This window comes from Galleria mellonella, unplaced genomic scaffold, assembly GCF_026898425.1.
Source record: "Galleria mellonella isolate WM207_F2 unplaced genomic scaffold, CSIRO_AGI_GalMel_v1 utg80, whole genome shotgun sequence".
Lineage (NCBI taxonomy): Eukaryota > Metazoa > Arthropoda > Insecta > Lepidoptera > Pyralidae > Galleria > Galleria mellonella.
The window spans coordinates 2,114,404-2,139,686 of NW_026442157.1; the positions used below are offsets into that span (position 1 = coordinate 2,114,404).

Consider the following 25,283-nt stretch of genomic DNA (forward strand, 5'->3'; position numbering starts at 1 on the left):
TTATTTTAATTTTGTGATAATTGAAATTAGCGTTTCTCTTTACAGAGCAAAAAATTGTTTGTTATAAAGCGAAATTTTCTTATATAGACACAATTTCGTGTTCTAAATGTCTCATTTCTTGTTATTTATCAGTATATTTTATTAGTATTAAAATAAATATAGTGAGATTACTAGTTTCATTTAGATATTACATTTTTCTCGCATTACTCTTTTTCTGAACACAGATACCTATTTTATTTTTTATCACCATCGTCATCATATCAGCTATTATCTGTCCATTGCTGAACAAATGCCTCTTCTCTAGACTGCCATAAAGAACGGGGCCATTCCTTGTTGCAGTTTACTATTGGGGGATTTTGCCAGTAGTTACCACGCTTGGGAGGTGGATTGGTTACCGCTGTTTGGATTTTGGTGACATTTTAAAAGGGACGCTGCTGCCCATCCCTGGACCATAGTTGCCTATTACGGCACTCACGAATAAGGAACAGTTAGCTCATTTACTTTGTTATATGTATAGAATATTTATTATAATCGCCTATCATGTTAGGTACTGTCATATCAGTAATTACTATGTTACTTTAAAATTCACGTATAAGTATTATTATGTCTATATGTGCTTATAAATAGAACTTATGTACAATTATCTTTGTACTTTAATTATTTTTTAACTAATGATATGATTGATTAATCGTGAATGTTGTTTTACAAATTATCATGTTTTAAACACGTTATATATAATGTTATAAATAGAAAAGTACGTTACACAATTACGTTACGGTACTATTTTTTAAAAAGAATATGACGGTAGATACATAAGAAAATGACTATTCACAGAATGCTTAAAGTTTACTTAAATAATTTTTTTTTAATAGAATGGTAATTAAATACATATTCGTTTTTATTTTAATAAAATTTTGTCTACCTACTATATACTTGAACAAACTGGATCAAACCGGTATAATTATTCCCGCCATTAATTTTACTAACTCGGAACAAACCAAATGTAACTAGTAGCGAAATCATATGCCTTATTTCAAACTCACTGACATGCTCGTAAAATAAAGAATAAAACAAAAAAAAAACAATAAATATATTATCTATTCGTACAATAATATATTATACTGTAACTAACCTCAAAACCAACATTTACCTGTAACCTCAAAAGATAGATACGAGTAGTAATCTTAATCTATAGTAAAGTAGTTAAGCAGGTAGGATTTTGCGGACGAAGCCGCGGGATGGAGCTAGTAATAAATATGAGCAGTTCTCATTTTAAAACGAATAAAACGGATTGAAAAACGTTGTGATATTTCGTAGATTGATATTTGAACAATTTTTTTTTCCTAGATAATACCGTATCCTTAAATGTTGGGAGACAATTATACTTCGCTAATGGTATATCAAGCGTAATGGTAAATTTGCAATTTATTTGGTATGGTTTCAAGTTTTTCTGTTTTCATGTGTGTTATGAATATTATAATTATATGATATGATATGTGGAATATTTTTATTTAGAATATAGAATCGTGTGTCTACAAACAAAATGTTGTTTCGCAAATAAAAACAGCAGTCTGAATCAGTAAAATTGATATAGGACAAGCACGGAAATGAGTCCTATTTATTGTATAATAAAATATCAAAATAGAATCACAATATTTTTTTTATGAATCTTTGAAATGCAAATAAGTTGACAGCCCTTCTGATGGAAAATGGTAATCGCCTATATACATGAACAGCAGCACGGACGTCACGGAATATCTACTCTGTGATACCTATAGTACCCCTCGTGTAGGAGTGGGAAATATACAGCAATCTCTATATATTTCAGTTACAACATCTATATATTGGTCCGATAATGAATATGTTAAAAATTTGTTATACAAAAAATAATATTGGATAACACACTTTTGATATATTTTAGAATAGAAGCAGTTGTGTTTGCATTGCTGTGTTTCGGTTTAAAGGGTGGGATATGGCCTGAAATTACAGGAGAGAGGAATAACACCTGAGTCCTCAGGAATGGCAACGCATGGGGAGTATCATGGGCGAAACAGTCACTAACACTCTGTTATATCCATGGTACTGCTCATGTCTATAGGCGACGGTTATCACTTTCCATTAGGTGGGTTGCCAGCTTGTTTGCCATTCTAAGTTGTATAAAAAAAGATGTTCGATCGATATTGGCGATATCGTAATTACATATTTTTCGCCTTCAATGTCCAAAGGAACGTAATTTATATATATTTTGGTGTCTTGGTGGATTGGTGTCTAATTCTCCATGGCTACCCTCATATGTTGCTACACTAGAGGACATCATAGTTACAAAAAATTCAGACGATTTGAGAATTTTTTGGAAGTTAGAAAAATAAAATCCGACAACTAAAACATGGGTAAGAAAAAAAGAATTGGACAAGAAATGGTGAAAATTATAAACGAAAATTTGCTTAAACATTTACTGTGCAAAATTGACAGAGATAATAACAACAATAAAAATATTCAGTCTTAACATCATCGTGATTCTCCGGCGGAGCTGAAACTGTATTCGCTGTACATGACGTCGTCATGAAACGGTGGGAGTATGCAGTCCAGATCAACATACAATTGCCGCTGCGCGGTTAGTTTATCCACTATTTGAGCAAATGTTGGCCGGTCGTTGGGATCGTCCGACCAGCATTCCACCATTAGCTGGTAGAGTCTGGGGGACGCCCTCGCGGGCTTCTGTAAGCGATTCCCGCTTGTCAGGAACGCTGGGATCTGGTGATTACTGAGTTCTGCGTACGGGAAGCCGCCTGAAATGGACAAAAAAATCCACTTTATGGTTTGAAAGTTTATTGGCCCTTTTTGTATTGTATTTACAAAAGAAAACAAGTATGTCCAAAAGTCTGAGGAAAATAAGACAAGAGAGTGAAAGACACCGCTGTAGGAGAGTGCATCTATCCCACTCGCACGTATGTCGCTTGAGTATCATCATCAGCATCTCAGCCATTATCTGTTTACTGCTGAACATAGGTCTCTTCCAAAGACTGTCATAAGGAACGGTCCTGAGCCACCCGTATCCACTCTATCCATCTAGTGGGGGTTCGTCCTACATTGCGTTTGCCCGTACTGGGTCGCTACTCAAGAACTTTTCTTCCCCAACGGTTATCGATTTTTCGAGCTAGGTGACCATCTCTTTGCCAGTTAAGCTTGTTTATCTTTCGGGCTATGTCGGTGACTTTGGTTCTTTGTATATAAATATATAATATGTAATACTAAATATAATAATAAATAAAAGTATATACTATGTAAATAAGTATTTAACATAATTTTTTGTATCACAAAATTTTATTAATAATGATGTTTGTAACAATCTTATTGGTATATTAAGGATTTATTATTAGGGGTGGGGAAGGAAAGCTTAAAATGATCTATTTTTTATTTTATTTTATTTCTTATTGCATTCCATAATATACTTAGTTGATAACATTTCAATTATGGACCCTGTTGGGTACAGCAAGTAGGAGAGAGGTGATCTAAATATTCACTTCCAAACATGTCTTTACCTATAGCTAGAAGTTCCGCTTCTGATCCTGGTGTGGGCACTAAATAACTCTGGAGTGGACACGGAACCCTCTTTACATACACCAATGGACAATCCTCTCAACCCAGGGAGTCCAAGAAGGATATGGCGGAATTGTTTCATTTATAAAGAAACATAGTATTTGTGTCACTTTTATCTAGTCTGTTTACTCACAATATAGAACGTCTAATATCAAATTACATTTATTTACCTAAAGTAGCGATTTCCCATAGTAAAACAGCAAATGCCCAAACATCACTGGCGCTGCAGTACTGCGAGTGCAGTATGGCCTCAGGCGCTAACCACCGCAGGGGTACGGGGTTCGACCTCGTGTGGACGTACACCCCCGTCCGGGAGAGGCCGAAGTCAGCCACCTTCAGGACGCCGGCTGCGTCCACGAGGATATTGCGAGCTGCCAGGTCTCTGAAAAGGTAACAAATTAATAATGTAATTTCTTGTTACCCAGTAACCAAACAATGAAACGTTTTGCACTTGAATAATATAAAATTAGTTTCCTAATAATTTAAAATTTTTAATTTCAGAAATTTCATTTTTAATTTACAATAATTTAAGATTTTTCCTTAAATTAGGATTTTATTTCTTTCATTTTTACTATTTAAATAAATAAACCTGATTTCAATCAAAAAGTTCTAAACTAGTGCAGAAGAAATTATACAAAAATAAATTTATTTTACTGAACTAGGTGTTATCTTGCGGAAATCTATATTACTGACTATTAAATTAGAATTACATACATACATACATACATATCAGTCACGCCTGTCTCCTGTTAGGGTAGGCAGAAACAATGGAACGCCAAATGCTTCGATTCAAACAAACCTCTTTCGCTTCTTCCACATTCATCAATCTTTTCATACACGCTCGCCGGTTACGGATACTTAAAAATAAAAAAAAAAAAAAAATAATAATTTGTAAATTAGAATTCCGCTACTATTATAATATGCGTTTGCCTGAAGATACCTAGTTCACAGATGTAGTCGTGGACAATTTTCGAGTGTTCACAGTCATACACAGTCTTCGTATGACTGCGAAATTAAATCATCGTAGCGAAATTAAATAAAATAATTCTAATCAATTAACCAAAAGAAATACCAGTAGAATTGAAAAAAACACTTTAAAAAAATCTTGGCATAAATATATTTCAATGTGGTGACGGAATTAGAATACAATGTATCAATTTTATTTATGGTCATGTACTGCTATTTTTCTTCTAAATGTGATAAAAGAGGACTATAGGAACAAAGCACAATACACCTGTGCATGGAAGGAAAATATAAAATGAATTCAAATATATTTATTTCACACAACAAGGATCCAAATGAAAGGAACAAAATAAAACCTTGTAATTTTAAAATTATATTTTTCTTTTATTTATTTACGAGCCATTTGGTAATAGAGGGCTATATATGACTCTTAGGGGGAGAGACATATAGTCATAGTCGTAGAATACTGACGGATCTGACAAATATTACATATATAGATCCGTCAGTATTCTACGACTATGACGATATCAGCAATGTTAAGGTAAAATCAGTCATTTGATAGTTTCAAGTTAGGGTTTCTTAAATTTTTCGCAGTCACCGACCACTGCACAGTTTAAACAATTCCACAGACCCCTGTCATAAAACATTTTAATTAGGTCCTAAAATTTAGGAAAAGAAAAAACTTACTTTTTTATATTATAAAAAAAAACCTTTATTGGTAGTTTTAATAGATTTTATTAAATTCGTCGCCTAACAACGACGATGTGTTTCGTCGAGTTTACTACACAATTTCCTAATAAATACTTTTACAATTAACTGACCTATACAGATCTCTCCTCCTGATACGCAAGGGGTCCGTGGACCCCTTAGGAGTCTGGACTTTAAGAAACCCTGTCTTAAGCATATAAAAATAAATGCAAAAATGTTGTTTCCAAAGCCTGGAGTGAAATCGTAATACAACTTTATATGAAATTGTATTGTTTTGTAAAATCTTTATTGTACATAATTCACATTGAATACATTAAATGATTTAGTATACAATGGCAATAGTATGATAATGTTGTTCAAACATTCAAATATGTCTACAAATATTCTTATTTAGTCATAATAATGTTTAGAACGTAAAATATAAGTGGGGATGTTTGGATGCTTGCTCACGATAACTCAGTAGAGTTATGTACATATATAGGTAATTTAAGTTTAGTTTAGTTTCCTGAGTCCTCAGAAATGGCAACGCATGGGGGGTATCATGGTCGAAACAGTATACTCTGTTATGTCCATGGCACTGCTCATGTCTATAGGCGACGGTTACCACTTTCCATCAGGTGGGCCGTCAGCTTGTTTGCCATTCTAAGTTGTATAAAAAAAATGTTCCGCACAAAATATTGACTTCAATTTATACCAGGTATTTTGACTTCTATACTAAAATACTGATCCGATTTTGATCAAATTTCTATGGAACCATATTTATAATATTATGAATATTGTAAATATATGTCCTTTCAGAAAAAATAAAATTTCATATACTTCAACCAACTTTAAAAAGAAAGAGGTTCTCAATTCAGTTGCACTTATTTTTTTTTTGTTTGTTACCTTATAACTCCGTCAGTTATCAACCGATTTGGATTTTTTTATCTAATACTCGGACATTGGTTCCATAGATTTTTTCAAAAACGGTTTAGTGGTTTAATTAAAATAACTGATTTCACCATGATTTAAAGTCAGTTTTTTTTTGGAACTCAATCTTATAATTATATCTTAATATATATAAATTACATGTCTATATGTTTGTTCACGTTAATCTTGGAAACTGCGCAATTGATTTCGTAGGTAAAAGTTTGCTCCAACTAGAGAGATAGGGCAGTATTTATCTCGATAAAAAAAATGGACTCCGTAAGTGGTGGTAGGAGCAAAATATTGTTTACTGGGTCGGTTAGTATACTAACAGCGATTAAAGTTAACAATTTGAAGTCTAGAGGGTATATAAACTTAGATTAGTTTAAGTACCTATTATATTGGTACAGTCTAGTTTATCCATATACATTAAATATATTTAATTACCTTGTATATTATACTAGCTTTTGCTTGCTGCTTCGCTCGCGTGTATTATTGGATTCCTTGTTCTATAAAATTTCACGTATCTAACTTCTGAATTGATTACATTCTATACATATTATCAACTCCCGTTTTACCCTCTTAGGTGTGGAATTTTCAAAATTCCTTTCTTATTGTTTACCTGCTCTATACAAAGAACCTATCTTCAAAATTTTACAATTCTATAATAAATTCAAGTGGTTTTAGCTGATATATTGTTTGATAAATGGGTTAGTCGGTCAATAAGCATCCTCTTATATATATATAGATATAGATATATGAAGGGCAGAAAGTAATCGTTTGATAAGCCATACCTCTAAGAGGCTTAGTGATTTAAGCAAAATTATCTATATGCTCACGGCTGTAATCCCTAATGAGGTAATCGGGGATATTTTTCGTGAATATCACCAGAGGGAAACTTTGTACAAAAGTCGATTGCTTGGGTACCTCTGTCCCATTCGTGTTTCAACCGTGAAGCAGTTGTGTTTGCATGGCTGTGTTTCGGTTTGAAGGATGGGATATGGCGTGAATTTATTGGGTACAGAGGAATAACACCTGAGTCCTCAGGAATGGCAACGCATGGGGGGTATCATGGGCGAAACAGTATACTCTGTTATGTCCATGGTACTGCTCATGTCTATAGGCGACGGTTACCGCTTTCCAACAGGTGGGCCATCAGCTTGTTTGCCATTCTAAGTTGTATAAAAAAAAAATAATTTAACATTCATGATCAATATGCCTACATTCCGCTTAGCACATTAGAATCTACTAATACCTACTACGATATTTTTGGTAATATATCTTTGAATTTAGTATACTTGTTTTATATAAAGAGTTATATTTTCATGTTCCTTAATATTAGTGTAGAGAACAAATTAAGTTAAACCGCTTTTAATTAAAAAGACACATTAAAATCGGACTATTCGTTTTAGAGCTACCAAAAACAAAGACTTCAAATTGTATATAGCGTCCCTCTTTTTGCGCCGAGAGTTATTAATTAAGTATAACGTTTATAGCTGAAATGTAACAATTACCTAATATTAAATGTTTCGTTTCATTAACTACAATTTGCCACTTAACCCATATTTCTGGGAATTTTACAATTCATTTACAATATGTCGTTTACAAATATAAACTTTATGACTTCAACTGCAGAGGTCACAATGCTTTAACAATTTATTAGATTCAATCCACTGGGTCGAGGGCCTGGCAACAGTTGCTAAGCAATAAACCTATAATGTGGATTTGCGAACATTTCGCGAACAGGCGCCGGTCAGCTTTGTAACCGAAATAGATCTGGGACCGTAGATAAAGTAATGTTGTATCATAGATGTCGCTATTAGAAAAGTACAAAAAATAGTGTGCAATATTGTTAAAAAAAAAAGAATTCCCATCTTGATAAAATTGTTATGAATTCAACCTGGGTATAAACTTATTGGAAATTAGCTTTTTGCCTGGTACTTCGTACAGGGAGACTTTGTACAAAAATCGATTGCTTGGGTACCTCTGTCCCATTCCTGTTTTTACCGTGAAGCAGCATAGCTGTGTTTCGATTTGAAGGGTGGAATATGGCGTGAATTTACTGGGTATAGAGGAATAACACCTGAGTCTTCAGGAATGGCAACGCTTGGGAGGTATCATGGGCGAAACAGTATACTCTGTTATGTCCATGGTACTGCTCATGTCTATAGACGAGGGTTACCACTTATTTGCCATTCTAAGTTGTATAACAAAAAACACGCCTGGATAATACCAGATTTTAAGTTAGACCTTTTCCAATTTTTACTGGTGCCGGGACCACACGGACTGTTTTATGTTACTTCATAATTCTGTTCATTATAAACTGATTTGAAAAATATTTATTTTATTGGAAATAGAATATTTTCAGATTCATTACATATAAAATTTTATCAAAATCGGTATGTATTTAAATTTTAAAATTAAAATAACAGAATTTTAAATAAAAAACTTTGCCACGAATGAAAATAATAAAACTGATTTTAGTGTCGCCACACTAAACATCTTTTAAAAGCAAATGTTACTATATCACCTAGAATATGCAGATAATGTGTTTTTCTTAGTTTATGCTCGCGATTTTCCTTGCGTCAAATTAGCTTATGGTAAATTACACCATAAGATTACATTTATAATGGAATAAAGGGTATCCTTGTTGAATATGCGCAGTAAAGCTGGCAAGTCACATTTCTAATTGAAGTACAAAAGCGTACTGCTTTAAAAACATGTGTATTTAGAATCGGAATGTTAATCATAATCATTTCAGACGTTAACCGTCCACTGCTGGACATAAGCCTTCCCATAAGGGGAGTTTTACCAGTAGTTATCACGCTTGGCAGGCGGGTTGGCAACCGCAGTTAGGCATTTAGAGATGTTTTTAGTGAGATGCTGCTGCCCGTCCCTTGAGAATGCTTGTCGAGTCATTAGTAATTAAGTATTAACATGGTTTCTAAGTACAATTACAAACAAAAATGGACTCAAGTTGTCTAAAATAAATAAATAATAATAAATATATAAATAGACATGAACAGTACCAAGAACATAACAGAGTACACTGTTTAGTCCATGAGCCGTAATAGTTTCCAGGAGGAACCGCGCGGAGGTCGACCTGATATTTTTTTTTGATGAGTGAAAATGGTATGGTAACCCCGCCTGCGCTAACGGGATACGCTGGCGGAGCACCAGTGAAGGGTGATCGATGAGAATGAAAACAGGCCAGTTAGCCCATCATGATGAATTCATCAGGAATTAACCATGATAGTTTAAGGGGGAGGACCGCGAGGAGGTCGTTATTTGCTATTCATTATTGCTAGTAATGGGATTCTCAGTCTCCATTACTAACAATCCCTTTCTCCCCCGGTCGACCTGATATGGTATGTTGATAGCAATGGGGACTAACATCCTCGTTACTAACAATCCCTTCCCCCAAATTGAAATATTAGGATAATACAGAGGTTTAGAGAAATTGCGTCTCAGAATCGATTCAAATGTCAGTCTATTGTTTGTTACGAATATATCGGGCAATGAATGATGAAAGCGTTGGGTGAAATTGAAACCACGGTTAATTTAATATTTATTAAAAGAAGAATGGATCGATAAATGAAAAAAAATGCAAAATTAGCTAAGCAACCCCCTTGCTTAGCTAATTTTGCATTTTTTTTACTATCTAAATTAAAAAAAAACATGGTAAGTGATGTATGAGATAAAAAAAGTTTGGGAAATTCTGCTTTATTATACTATTTTGACAGTCAGTCACGCCGTGAACGGGAGACTCGAAATATTTGTCATTGTACTACCCATACTTCTTTGGGAAATACCTCCGGTGAATTGCTGAAATACGTTCGGTGCTGTTGGTAGAACACTCCTTGAAAACAATGATAAATACATCGATTCCCCTTAGTCAATACAAAGAGTTATTATATATTATATATACTCCCTTATTACCTTATTCATAAAAACTAAAATCTTCTACAAAACTATTTTAACTATTGCTATTATTATATATTTTGTTTTGTGCTTTTTTATTTTCATTCTTTTATCTCTTTTACTGTGTATTATGTGTATGTTTTTTTTTAATTGTATTTTGTGTGCTGTAAGTAATGTAAATAAATTATATATCTATCTATCTATTGCACTATTTTGTCACTTCCTTTCAAATTGAGAATTTAGCACAAAAGAAAGAGACAAAATATTACATATAAGGCTTTCATAAAATATTACATATGTATGCGTGATTTTTTCCAATCAAGTTCTTCAATTTAATATTATATACAGATATTTAATATATCCATTATTAAGTCAATATACAGATATTGTAACTACAATATAAATATTGTCATATATTATCAAACCCTACATAATATAATAACATATCATGTAACGTCTCTGTCATGTTATATCTGTATTAAGTCTTGTAAATTATTCGGCGTCTATATGTGCCAAATTTCATTCAAACCCATTCAAGCGTTAATACATTGAATAGTTGATAACAATACGAACAGCTTCACGTACAATAATGTATTATATAATAATATATATATATATATATATATATATATATATATATATATATATATATATATATATATATAAATATGCATAAAGTATATTTATAAAATGTTGGAAAATAGAATTTGGAAGAGACCTGGGTACAGACAGACTGATAGACGGGCCTCACAGTGTTCTGCAGGCGTTTCGTTTTAACCTAATTGGAATACTAAGAATTGAAGTCCCCGAGGCCGTGCTTTTTCAATGAAATGATTCCTCGAAAATTCCAATTCATGTAATATAGGAAGTGGGAGGGGGAGGGGAAGGTATTGTCAGTAGTAGGGGTTTAACGGCCCATTTGTCGTCATGTTGATATCCACGTGGTTCTCCTGGTAAGTTTACTTTGTTTTGGTGAATGAATCCCGCTGCGTCAATTGATTGGAGAGGGGGGAAGGGATTGTTAGTAATGCGGACTACCAGTCCCATTGCTGGCAATATACCCTGTCAGGTCGACCTCCACGTGGTGGGGGAAAAGGGATTGTTAGTAATGAAGACTAAGAATCTCATTGCTAGCAATATACCTAACCAGGTTGACCTCCTCGCGGTTTACCCTGGAAACTATCATGGTTTATTCCTGATGAATTCATAATGATGGGCTAACTGGCCTGTTTTCATTCTCATCGACCACCCTTCACTGGTGCTCCGCCAGTGTAATCCCGTTAGCGCAGGCGGGGTTACTATTCCATTTTCATCCATCAAAAAAAAAAAGAAACCATCGTGCTGAATTCCAATCACGATGGGCTAACTGACCTGCTTTTTCATTGTCATCTATTATCCCTCTCTGGTACCCTGCCAGTGTATACCGTTAGCATAGGCGGGGTTACCATTCCATTATCATACATTAAAAAAAAAGTTGGATATCGTTTTTACTGATTATTCTTCACTGGTGTCTTATTAGAATATAACAGCAGAGCGGGCGAGTAGCCTGTTCTATTTTCTATATAAAAATATATGTAGTACATATTATGGTGTTGATATTTTTTGCTATTGATATAAATCTATATGTATAAGCGTATTTTCTACAAAATCGTTTGCACTTACTTCACTTCCTTACTTTACGTCTCATCTGCACATTCGTATTTTTAAGGTTGGTCACTAAACAAAATAAGACAAGATATACTAGATGGCACTGGAATTGAGACTTGTGATTTTTTATTATTACGTAATTAAAGACAATTTAAGACAAATTTACTAAATTGGCGAGGGGTTTTATTTATTTTTTAACGATGTAGTAATAATTTGTCGTAATATTTGTCTCTATTCTCTTGTATTTTACAACTTTGTAAAAAAACACACACATACTAACAAGAATCATTGCGATTGTGTGGATTATAACTTATTCAGGATAAGATCGCCTATAATCTGCCACTTTACATTCGCCCTTAATAATAAAAACTATTCGCCAATTTAGAAATATTACTTCGAATTATCTTTAATTACAAAGTAATAAACTAAAGCCACAAGTTTCGATTCTAACGCCATCTAGTATTTCTTGTTCAATTTTGTTTAGTGACCAACCACTTGGATCTTTCACTACATATTTTTTCGATTGGGAAAGAACAAGATGCTAGATATTTCTGTCTTATTCTATATCATCCTCGAGGTAGCGAAAACGTATCTATCGATAAAGTATTAGGATATATGTAATATCACCAGTCACTTCCCTTCTCAATCGATACGTTGACAGTAAAGGACACGCTTGACTTAATCTCGTAAAAAAACAAATACATCCACAAAATTTAGAACGCCCACCGCGAGTGTTTTGTTCTAGCCACCTTGTTCAATCTGTTTCTACGTTAATTATTTATTGATCAAATTTCAACGACTCCCATCTTATAAATTATATTTGTGTTATTAACTTGCTTCAGCGGTGCGGAGTTCTGAATGTTATTTATTAGAAATATGTACTTTAAATTTCTATTTACTTAACGTTTATAGGATTTTCGGCGAATTTATTGTATTACAAATATAATTCCACATAGGAGTGGAGATGGTATTTACGAAACGGTTACGGGAGGGATTTTCTATTAATAAATGGCTTTTGTAAAATTAAGGCGAGTAGTTTAGTGGTTTAGTGGCGATACACTCAATATTATAAATGTAAAAATAAGTTATTTTTTATTGTTTGTAAGGACAAAGCACCAAAGCGGCGTAACCAATCACTGTGGATTTTTTTTATACATAACTTATATGAAAAAGACGTAAGCTACTTTCTATAGCGGCTATATCCCAGTCACGCAGTTGATCTGCGTGACTGGGATATGGGAGCTGGCTCAAAGTTAGTCTTTGCTAAAAGTTAGTGTTTATATAAATTGAAATACTTGCGTTATCGTTGCATTTATTTTTAGATTAAAATGGTGCATTTGCCTATATTATTGGTTTAGTTTGGCGAGGTACCAATGAGGTATAATGGGTGAAGATGACTTCAGATCCATTGTTTTGTCGTGACGATTTCAACAAGAATTAATAATAATAATAAACTATTTATTGCGCTCAAAAGAGATATATACAGAATGTGCACAAGGCGGACTTACCGCTAAAAGCAATCTCTTACAAACAACGTGGCATAAATAGTAAATAAGTACGGAAAGAAAGGTAGATGTCGCAAGTCAGTTACAGTTAATACAAAAATAGAAAATAAAAAAAATGCATACTATTCAATATATCGTTTATATAAAAATAAGACTAAATTACACTACTACATGACAAAATTATAGTACATAAACATAAATATACTAAATAAATTAAGGTATATAACACGTCATAGACATCAAGTAAAGAGATAGATATTTAAAGAGATTTTATCTACCTCTTGAACGAGGCAAAGAGATTGCACTAATCTAATGGAAAGAGGTAAGGAGTTCCAGAGACTGATAGCTTGGATGATGAAAGAATAGGAATATAGTTTAGAAGAATAAATAGGAGTTACTATATGAAGGGATCTCCCGCTGCGTAATTAATTATGATTGTTTCTAGAGTGCATAAAGTAAAGATCATTTTGACAGGTTATATTGCTAGAAAGGGAGTATTCTCTATTCCTGATGATTCTTCTCTTTTTCATTTGTGTTTTATTTCATCAGATACCTATTTGACATCTTGTTATTACTGAGTGCCCGTGTGTGCCCCGGCATACAATTGGATACCCCTTCCTTTTCCGTAGGTGTCGTAAGACGCGACTAAGGGAGGACGAGGGATGAGCATCAGCGTCCCTCTTAAAACATCTCTAAAAGCCTAACTGCGGTTGCTAGGGGGACAGGAGTTGTTAGCAATGGAGTTTGACAGCCCCATTGCTAGCAATATCAGGTCGACCTCCACGTGGTTCCCCCTGAAAACCATCGTGAACAATTCTCGTTGAATTCGTCACGATGGGCTAACTGGCCTGCTTCATCCTCATCTATTATCTTTCAGTGGTGCCCCGCCGGTGTATACCGATAGCGCGGCTGGGGTTACCATTCCATTATCACCCATACAAAAAATTGCGGTTGCTAACCCGCCTGCCAAGCGTGGCAACTACTGCCAAAAGTCCTCTTATGGGGAAAGCGTTTGTCCAGTAGTGGACAGTTAACAGCTGAATTAATAATATTAATGAGTAAGAGTTTTAGCGTGATCATGTAATAATAAGAAATATCTTATCGGCTGATAAAGATTTTTGTAACTTCGTCTGGATAAGTAGCATTATTATTTCTTGTCTATTTCTTTTAAAGCCGTCGCTCGTTATTGTGTTTTAGCTTAAGAAGATATGTGAAGATAAATCTGGAAAATTTACATCTCAACTCTAGAATATCCCTGTATGTTATCCTAATAGTATTATCATTATCACAGTCGATATTAAACTTTAATGTACAAACCATACAGTATATTTTGTAATGGCAGGGTTGTTTGTTGTTCATGTAGCCAACGGTTACCAAAACATCCATCAGATTAATCGATCTATCGACCACACAAATGAAAATACACTATGTGTATTAACAGGAGACCAGTGACATATTATTACAATGTAATACGCAGGGTTGTGTGCAAGCAAACCGAATATATATACCCGGAGCCCCGGACATCCCGGCTGTCGTTAGGCGTTCCCGGAAAATCCCGGAAATTTCCTCGTATTTAGGTGAGCTTCTTTGAGCGAATGTGAATGCGATCAACTAGGCAAAACAGTATACGAGTATTATGTTTTTTTAATGGATGAAAACGGAATCTTCGCCTGCGCAGAGTGTGCTGGTAGATCAGAGAACCTCCTTTACGGAGACGCTACACAAACATAATACAACATCCTTGTTCGCAGTCGGTTAAAAAGCCAAGGCGTTTACCTATATTTTGAAAGAAAAAGGTAAGGGATAAGCCGTATCACAGTTGGGTGCAAAATAGGCTTATGTAACTACGTTGGGAAGAAAATCACGGAAAGGTCACAACCTTTTACACATACAATGTACTTAGGTACATTAAATATTTAGTCAAAAGACTTCCTGCTACGTAAAAACAGATGCAGAAGCCAACATAATTTCTCTTCTCACCGTCTACTCGTATATATTTGTTCGGGCGTTGCTCGAGCGAAATGATTGATTTCCATGCGACTTTTAGAGGTGAGGTTATCTGAAAGTTGCTTTTTTAAGCTGCTTTCAGATTACGACGCATTAGATGCGCAATACACGCTCGTTGTGTTTACAACTAATTTATAATAAACTAATTTATAAATAATAAATATTTATATTTCTAATATATCTTTATTTTCCTTTTTTTTTCTTTTTTAAAATCTCTATAAGATGCCAATAGTATGATGCCAATAGTATTCCTGATATGTTTCCATGAGGGGAGGGGGGGGGGTAATAGGATCTAAGACTCAAAGAGATTGTTAGTGCGGAATATAGCCTGCCAGCCCCTTATATTGCTAGCAATATACCCTGTTAGGTCGACTTCCAGGTAGCCCCTTCTGGAAGCCATCGCGCCCTGCCAGCCATTCCATTATTATCCATTAAAAAAACAGCCTCATTGTCGGTATTATAGCCTCACGACTCCTCTTGGAAACCACCATGGTTGATTATGGATGAATTAGTCACGATGGGTCCACTGACCTGCTTTCATCTTTAGCGTATACTATAGTATAGACGGGGCTACCCTTTCATATTAACTCATAAAAAAAATAAGACACGTTTCTACACCTGAAAACTAAATTATACCTTCATACTCTGCCATATCCTATGTTTTAAATGTAGGTAAATACAGCCATGTAAGAAACACTGCCTCACATCAAAAACATGTGGGAGACAAAAGTATCCATACCCATATTACTTTTGTTCAAAGTTTGTTATTGGATTTTTTTTTCATGGATGATAATGGAATGGTAACTCCGTCTGCGCTATCGGTATAAGTGTATACACTCACTGGTGCTCTGTCAGTGGACTGAGCACCAGTGAGTGATGATTGGTGAAGGTGAAAAGGCAGGTCAGTTAGCTCATCGTGACAAATTCAACGATAAATTAATCACGATGGTTTCCAGGGGGAACCGCGTGGAGGTCGACCTAGTAAGGTATATTGATAGCAATGGGGACTAACCCCGCCATTACTAACAATCCCTTCCCCCTTATTGGATATATTATATACGTTTTTTTTTTTGCATTTTTTCCACTCATAGACACAAAGGACTACATAGCCTAGGAATCGAACCTGCAACCTTCGGAAGGTCAGGCTTTATGTTAAATTGCTACATCAACACAGTGAATAATGATATTTACCTGTGAGTGATACCTCTTTCTTCCAAATGCCTCATGCCCAGTGCCACTTGCAATGCGTAGTCCCTCATGGTGCTGCTGTCCAGATGGAGCGCTGGTTCAGCTACGTAGTGGTCCTTGCTCTTCGGTTTCTCACTATCATACAACTTGGTCTCACTGAGGGTCGGATCCGAGTCACTTATGTTTGTGTACTCAGCTGGAAACATTGTTGAAAAGATATTATAAAGTTTGTGTCATTCTAATCAGGCGTAGATTTCGACCCTTGTGGTTGAAATCGGTTTCTCAGTAGTCGATATAAACAAAAAACTGATTTTGGGGATCGAAGATATCTAAAAATCGAGCCTTACTGATTAATTATGTTTTTTTTTTAAACAAAATATTACTATGTATTTTTAAAAAAATTGTATTAATAATTATTAATTAAATAAGAGGAAACAATAAAGAGTATCTATCTATCTATCTATCTATAAATTTTATTATATTTATAAAAACTAATATTTATTATTGTTCATATGGTCCGGGCATAGAATAAGCCAGCCCTTCCTTTCTTGTGGGTGTCATAAGAGATGACTATTCATGCTGAATTAACCTTCTCCATAGGAGAATTTTACTAGTAGTTTCCACGCTTGGTAGGCGGGTTGCCAACCGCAGTTAGGCGTTTATAGATGTTTTAAGAAGGATGCTGTTTGCCCATTCCTCCATATCATAAAGTTCCTTTAGTTGCCTCTTACGACACCCTCAGAAAAGAAAAAGCTGGCTTATTCTATGCCGGGACCGTACGGACATATCTCCGACAATAGATTTTATTTTATTTATATATATTTTCTAATATTTTCTTAAAATAACGATTTTACTTTATTATCAAACTGAAATTTTAGTGATAAAAGCAAGTCCATTATGTGATTTAGATATTATTAGCTATAAGTCGTGGTTTGAGCAAGGGTTTACGTTGACAAGGCTTATAAAGTATGTAAGGACGTTAAGTATTGAGTGTTAATCCAAAATGTGGTACATTCGTGTACAAAATTTCATTTAAATCCATTCAGCTGGTTATGCATCATTGATTAACTAAGACAATATGTAGGGGGAGAGGTTGCTAGTAATGGGCAATCCCATTTTTTATTTAATGGGTGATAATGGAATGGTACTTCGCCTATATTAACGGTATACACTGACAGGACACCAGTGAGGGCGTGGCGAGTGATGGGCGAGGAAGAAAAGGCAAGTCAGTTAGCGCATAGTGAGGAATTTACTTGGAATTTTGCACGATGGTTTCCAGGGAAGACCGTGAGGATGTCGACCGCACAGGATATATTACTAGCATTGGGGCTGGATCTAATCGGTAATATTCCTTTTCTCTTCTAGCAACCCTAGCTGCTAGCCATATACCCTGTTTCATCAACCTTGCCTTCAATAAGTTACAGGCAAATTTTTGGTGAATACGTCGTGGTAAGATTGGCCTGACTTCATCTTTACTTATCAGCCCTCGCTGGTACCCCGCCAGTTATACCGATAGCGAAGGCGGGCATCTGTAAACTATCATCCATGCGGTGGGGAGTTATTCTTAGTATTGCAAATTACCATTGCTAGCAATATACTCCGTTCGAGTCTACATAGTTCCACCTAAAAGCCATCGTGCTGCAGTCCAGGTGTATTCATCACGATGTGCTAACTAACTTGTCTTTTCATACTCACCTATCATCTCTCATTGATAACCAGCCAGCGTAAACCATTAGCGCAGGAGTCACCATTCAATTTTCACCCATTAAAAACCTATCATCCATAAAGTAAATTTTAATTCAACACTTATAAATATTCACCTTTATCATTTTATAGGATAAATATACCTTCATTGATTAAATCAAACTTTTAAGTATTAAAGTAAAACAAATGTTGTTTTCCTTAGAAACAAGAAAAACAAATAATAAACTGTAATTGTAATGTAGATGTTATTTTGACTCCTTAGTTACAAGTTTGTCGGTTGAAAATTGAAGAACAAAATAATTGCTTACAATTTACGTACAGGCGTTATGCGAAACTATAATAGAAACGAATATCTAATTTACAAGTATAATTTTAATATTCTTAAGTCTTAAAGAAATAAAACCTTTTATTTTTATTTCAAAATTATTAACACAGGAGTGTCTTAAAAATAAAGATAGAAAAACAAAAGAGAGACGAATTACTCACTAGTGAAAATTAGTTTTCGCTCGCGATTTTGTATGCGTGGATATTTAGGTTTATTCCCCTTTTGGATTGAATTTTACAAATTCCTTTTTTATTATTCGGCCTACGCTATGCTACGCTAAATTTCTAACTACTACGCTATGCTACGCTAAATTTGGAAATTTAGTAAGTTTTTTTGTATTCACTATGTTCTACATTCAAATTTACGATCTTTGCCATTCTAGTTAATTAAGTTAGGGTTATTATTATGATTTTAATAACTTCAAGAGTATCGGTTGATTAATTTATATATCAGAAATTATTTACTTATTATTTATACTGTTTTTATTATCTTATTACTATATTTTATACAATAAAAACAATGTGGGTTCCTTGGCAGACCTCGAATGGCGGTCATCTGCCGATTGACAATTGTCTATGTCTTGTGTAATATATCTTCGATCAGAAACATCAACAACAGTGTTGGCAAAAACCGGTGGTGAAAATTGTGTAATATATCTTCGATCAGAAACATCAACAACAGTGTTGGCAAAAAGTATTTGACCTATCTTAAGTATGCTCATTAATTCATCGTCATCATTACAACTTACAAGTGTCCATTGGTAAACTCCTCCATATCATATCACTAAGTTTGTTCTTGTGTCACTTGTATCTAGCCATGAGATCATATCTCAAAGTATGTTCCTATGTCTTAATCTTTTGATATTATCTAGTCTAATGTTTATCTATACTAATATTATAAAGAGGTAAAGTATGTGAGTTTGGATGGTCGAGGTAATCTCCGGTGCTTTTGATCTTATTTTGAAAAATCTTTCACTATTAGTAAGGTATATTATCTCTGAGTACTACAGATAATTTTTTTTTCGGTAAATATATACGTTCACAATAAATGTAATTGAAAAGGCTATATTGGCGTGTGTTACCTGAACAGTTTGAAATGAAATTTAAAGAGAACTATTTAACAAAAGTAAAGAAAAAAGAAAAGAGAAATAATATGTCTTGGTTGTTCAACTTACAATTATTCTCAGAGAGATGCGGCACAGTCGAGTCGCTGTCGACCCTCCTGGTAACATTAGACTCGCAATGCTGGTCCGCCTTCCGTCGCCCTCTCGCAGCCCTCAGCAGCGACAGAAGGTCTCCCCGGGGAGCATGCTCCAGTAGGGCTATGAACGGCGCGCGTCTGGTACAGCATCCGATCAATCTAATGACGTGCTTGTGACATCCAACATGTTTCAACATGTTTATCTCTCGAAGGAAATCTTGCATCTCCTCTTCTGACGCGTTTTCTGTTGGACAATTTTTTTTAATGTTTTTTAATAAAATTGGATTTAATAGCTCATTCTTCTTTTTAATTGTATCTTTATTTAAAATTAATACTTAATTTTTAATTTAAATTTCATTTAATGCATAAATAGTATGATTGATTTAGTGTCAACTTATTTTTATTACTGAACATAGGCCTCCCCCGTAAGGGGGGTTTTATCAGTAGCTGTCATGCTTGGTAGGCGGCTTGACAACCGCAGTTAGGCTTTTTGTTATGTTTTAACAGAGGCGCCTCTGCTGCCCATTCCTCGCCTTGCCGTAGTCGTCTGTTATGAGATCCACGGGAAAGGAAGGGGTGGCCTATTCTATGCCGGGACCGCACGGCGATATTCTTTTATGTTATGATTACGATTATTATACTTAATAATATAGTATTATTGTATATTACATACTTATTAAAATTAAAAAAAAAGCTGTAAGCTTGTGGAAAACAACGCTAAGAGCAAAAATGAAAAGCGTCGCTAATGACAGCACCACGGAGATCACAGAATAAACTGTGACGCCTTCAATTGTATGCTGAATTTCATTTTCTGAATGAAAGAAAGAGATATTTAAGAAAGAGACAAGTAAGCTTAGGTTTCAATATTTTTGTATAGTTTTTTTTATTACCGTCCACTCAGAACATAATTTCAGCCAAGAAAAACGGGCAAGTAACTCAGCTAGTCCTTTTTTATAAAATTAACTATATAAATGATGAATTTGTGTGAATATAAACTACTAAGCAGTATCAGATTATAAAATTTATAATATAGTGTATTTAATTAAAACAAAGCAATAAAATTAATTGTAGTAATCGGAGCAGACCAGTCTCTACGAGCAGCACCCGTTCACGAGTATGACGGATGACTTTGATTCTAAAATTATCATTATTATAATTTTTGATAACTTAGGAACATAAAGTTTTTTAACTATATCATCTAGTTCATCCAAAGGTTGCCTGGAAGAGATCGCTTTTAACGATAAGAGCGCCCATTGTTTTCCCACTTTGAATAATTTCATGTAATTGTTTGTATCTATAATAAATTTTCTATTATAATCTTCTGAAGGAAACAATAAAGAGTATCTATCTATCTATGTATCTATCTAGTCCAGTATACTTTGTAAGAAATGGCAGCCCATGACCATGGGCTGGAAGTGTATTCTAAGAGACGTCTCAGTGCAATGGCGTTCATATCTATAAGAGACGGTTGCCATTTTCCATTAACTTGTTTGCCGATCTAAGTTCCATAAAAAATGTACCGTGTACCTGACAACATTTTAGCAGCCACAGTGATAGTTTCACCCTTGACCGTGTCCAATTGGGCTACGTGGACTCGACCGAATGCTCCGCTGCCGATCATCGAACCGAGGTGGACTCGCGACCAGCTCACTTCCCATTCATCAGCGCCCTCTATTTCGTCGAACTGTACAATCACAAATTTAAAGAAATAATTAAAGATCTTAGTAAGATAAGGAACAGAATTACATGACAAAGATCAAATATAATTAAATGGCGTGTGAAGCCTTTTTTTGTAAGAACCTTAATCATATTAGTCGCTGATAATGTAGCTTTGTATAGGAGAAAGAATTTTTGATATCAGTTTTGTAGTTTTTCAGTTCATCCATTATAAACAAACAATCACCAGAGGGAGACTTTGTACAAAAGTCGTTTGCTTGGCTACCTCTGTTCCATTCGTGTTTTAACCGTAAAGCAGTTGTGTTTGCATGGCTGTGTTTCGATTTGAAGGATGGGATATGGCGTGAATTTACATGGTACAGAGGAATAATACCTGAGTCCTCAGGAATGGCAACGCATGGGTGTATCATGGGCGAAGCAGTATACTCTGTTATGTCCATGGTACTGCTTATATTTATAGGTGACGGTTACCACTTTCCATCAGGTGGGTCGTCAGCTTGTTTGCCATTCTAAGTTGTATAAAAAAAAATCAAATATTTCCTCTTAATAATATTAGTGTAGAATACTCAATGACAATTTTATAAGCCACAGATAAACACTGTAATCATGCGCCATAAAATCTGTGTTGTTGTCTTTCAATCGGTAGATATATAAAATAAATACTAAGTAGGTATTTTGTATATCACAAAAGTGGCAAACAAGTGTACAGTCTGTCTAAAAGTGAACCGTGACGTTAGTCTATGGACGCCTGCAACACTAAGGGTGTCACGTGCACGTTGCCGACCTTGAACAAACCTTAATACATCCTTTTTTAGTCTCTAGGGAAAAGGGAAAAAAGGTATTCCTTGTTATCTGCATTTTTCAATTTCGTATTGTATATTTGTTGCGTGCGTATAAAGAGGACCGTAGATCCTATTCTTAATCTATGGTTTCATGTTTCTTTCATCAGAAATTTGAAAAAAGAACACTTATAATAATCTGATAAGGTATCGAAAATTTTGAAATAAGAATTTGTTGTTGCTTAGAAAAAAAAAATAGTTTACGTTCTGAATTTAATTAGCATATTAGAGAATGAACAAGTGAAATAAAAGAGCAACGCAATTAATTTTAAAACGAAAACTTACCTCAAATTCTTTATGAACATACAACGGGCTTTGTTCAAATTGCGCTCTAGGCACGTCATTGTTTCTGTGAACAATACAAAAACATCTGTAAGTATATAATAAATAAATAGCATTAGAAATAATGACATAACGCCATCTAGTTTTAAATTAAGCACAACTTATATAGTATTAGACAATTGATAGTTAATTTTTTTTTAAATACATGCATATCATACATGGAAAATATGCAGACTAATATAAACAGACATACTAATGAATACAAATGTTAAATATTGTGCGAGGACCGAATCACCAGAGGGAGACTTTGTACAAAAGTCGATTGCTTGGTTACCTCTGTCCCATTCGTGTTTTTACTGTGAAGCAGTTGTGTTTGCATGGCTGTGTTTCGGTTTGAAGGGTGGGATATGGCGTGAATTTACAGGGCACAGAGGAATAACACCTGAGTCCTCAGGAATGGCTACGCATGGGGAGTATCATGGGCGAAACAGTGTGTGTGTGTGTACTGTTATGTCCATGGTACTGCTCATGTCTATAGGCGACTGTTACCACTTTCCATCAGGTGGGCCGTCAGCTTGTTTGCCATTGTAAGTTGTATAAAAAAAAACAATCCGCAACCATCGGAAGGTAAAACGGTGTGTTATATCAGTTTAAATCTTTCATATCAGCCTTTAACTGTCCACTGCGGAACATAAGCCTCCCCTTTGGAGGTTTTGCCAGTAGTTGCCACGCTTGGCAGTGGGTTGACAAACGTAGTTAGGCTTTGGAGATGTTTTAAAAGGGACGCTGCTGCCCATCCCTCGCCCTCCCTTAGTCGTCTCTAACTACCTATTTGTACTAATCATCATCATCATCATCACCATATCAGTTTTTAACTGTACATTGCTGAACATAGGCCTCCTCCATAAGAGGGGTTTTGCTAGTAGTTGTTATGCTTGGTAGGCGGGTTGGCAACTGAAGTTAGGTTTTGGTGATGTCTTAAAAGAGACCCTGCCGTTTCTCTACCATTAAGTTTCCTTAGTCGCCTCTTACGACATCCACGGTGGGAGTGACCTATTCTATACCGGGACAATATGACGTCATAGCAAATTTATATCGACCTTCGATATATATATATATATATATATATATATATATATATATATATATATATATATATATATATATATATATATATATATATATATATATATATATATATATTATGTATTTTGTCTAAAATTGTCTTTAATATATACAGGTATATTTGTAAAATATAATATTATACATTAAAAAAGCTCAAACCAGTAGAAACAGAAATACACACGAATATCTGTGTATTTTTCTGTTCATATCTTTTAAATCAAGCAACGGATCCTAAATAATGTTTACGTATAATTCAAATAACAAAGTCAAAAGTAAATGATTGCATAGTGTGATAGTATTTAATGAAGTTTAAACACAACTAAAACTATTTCCCATTAAAATTTCCCTTTGTGGTATTAGTAGAGAACTAGTTTATAGCAGTTTTAAGCGGTTAGGAGCTTTGGGTGAATAAAAGTGACATATTTATTGTTAAAAGTTTCGTAAGCACACATTGTATTTTAATTTAATAACAACCGGTTTAATTTACGTGTAATTAGATCGAAAAAGCTTGATTAGTTTCAGGCAAGCAGTTAGGCTCGCGTCACAGCCACTCATGACTAAGGATCACAAATTGATTCCGAAACTAGGCGAGCTTTTCGTAATTTAAGTTAAACCAGTGGTTATTACATTAAAAGTGACATCTTTTTTTTTCTGATTTTAATATTACTTTGTGGTACTTTAGGTAAATATTTATTATTAACAATTTTGACGCAAGTGATATCGGAACTATTATATATTTATATTAGTTGATGCCGTGTGGTCCCAGCATAGAATGGACCATCTTTTCCTTTCTCATGGGTGTCGTAAGAGACGACGAAAAGAGTTTAATGGTCGAAGGATGGGCAGCAGTGTCTTTCTTAAAACATCACTAAAGGCCAAACTGCGTTTGCCAATCCGCTTGCCAAGCGTGGCAAGTACTTGCTTGTTGTTTTCATTAGCGGCCATTCAAAGTCATATTCTACCATACGCTCCTTTGAAATATAAGAATACGATTTCCTATTTATTCTTCTCTTATTTTGTAAAGTATTTAGACATACGTAATGGAAGGTTTTAATTCTTAATTTAAAATACATATTTTTTATGATGTCGTTGGAAGCAATCATAACGTCACAATTTTATGGTCTTACACCATACCATGTGTAGTGAAAAAAGACCCACACAATTACGAAATTATAATCATCATTAAAAAATCTCTACGGGATTGGATTCTTGATTATATTGCACCACTGGCTGTGAGGGCAACACTAACGTTCATCCTATCCCATGCCGTACGCAATATTGCACTAATAGTGTTGCAACACCATAGGCAACTTATGTCCATAATCGATATGTAAATTCTGTAATTTACAAATTATCGTAATTGTGCTTTAATATAATCACAATTACGACACTTTAAATTAATTGAATTCATAAATAAATATAATATGTTGAATTCTGTGGCAACAATTTAATGATTTTGTCTAAAGTACTCAATAGTATTGGATAGATTCATTATTTTACAATTGTAATTCTGTTACATTGCTTTCGTGTTAAATAAAGAAAGAATAATCGTTTATATCATTGAATCGATTAAAGGTATAATAATGTTAAACTATTTGAATTTTTTATTATCCCTTTTCATATCTGGGATTAAAACAATTTAAAATGGCTCGTCTCAGCTAAGGATCAAAGAGAATAATTACAGAC

General features: G+C 34.5%; 1 protein-coding gene across 1 annotated transcript in view; it reads right to left on the reverse strand.

The window, feature by feature from the left end:
* Window positions 1-2,439: 2,439 nt before the first annotated feature.
* Window positions 2,440-25,283, reverse strand: part of LOC113520823 (fibroblast growth factor receptor 3-like) — a 218,591-nt gene continuing 195,747 nt past the window's right edge. The window contains exons 8-13 of the mRNA XM_052901767.1: window positions 22,476-22,539; window positions 21,202-21,358; window positions 19,649-19,918; window positions 16,449-16,641; window positions 3,771-3,982; window positions 2,440-2,789 (exon numbers count right to left, since the gene is read on the reverse strand). Coding sequence (XP_052757727.1) covers window positions 2,509-2,789; window positions 3,771-3,982; window positions 16,449-16,641; window positions 19,649-19,918; window positions 21,202-21,358; window positions 22,476-22,539 — 1,177 coding nt within the window. The 3' untranslated portion in view covers window positions 2,440-2,508. The remainder of the gene's footprint in view (window positions 2,790-3,770; window positions 3,983-16,448; window positions 16,642-19,648; window positions 19,919-21,201; window positions 21,359-22,475; window positions 22,540-25,283) is intronic.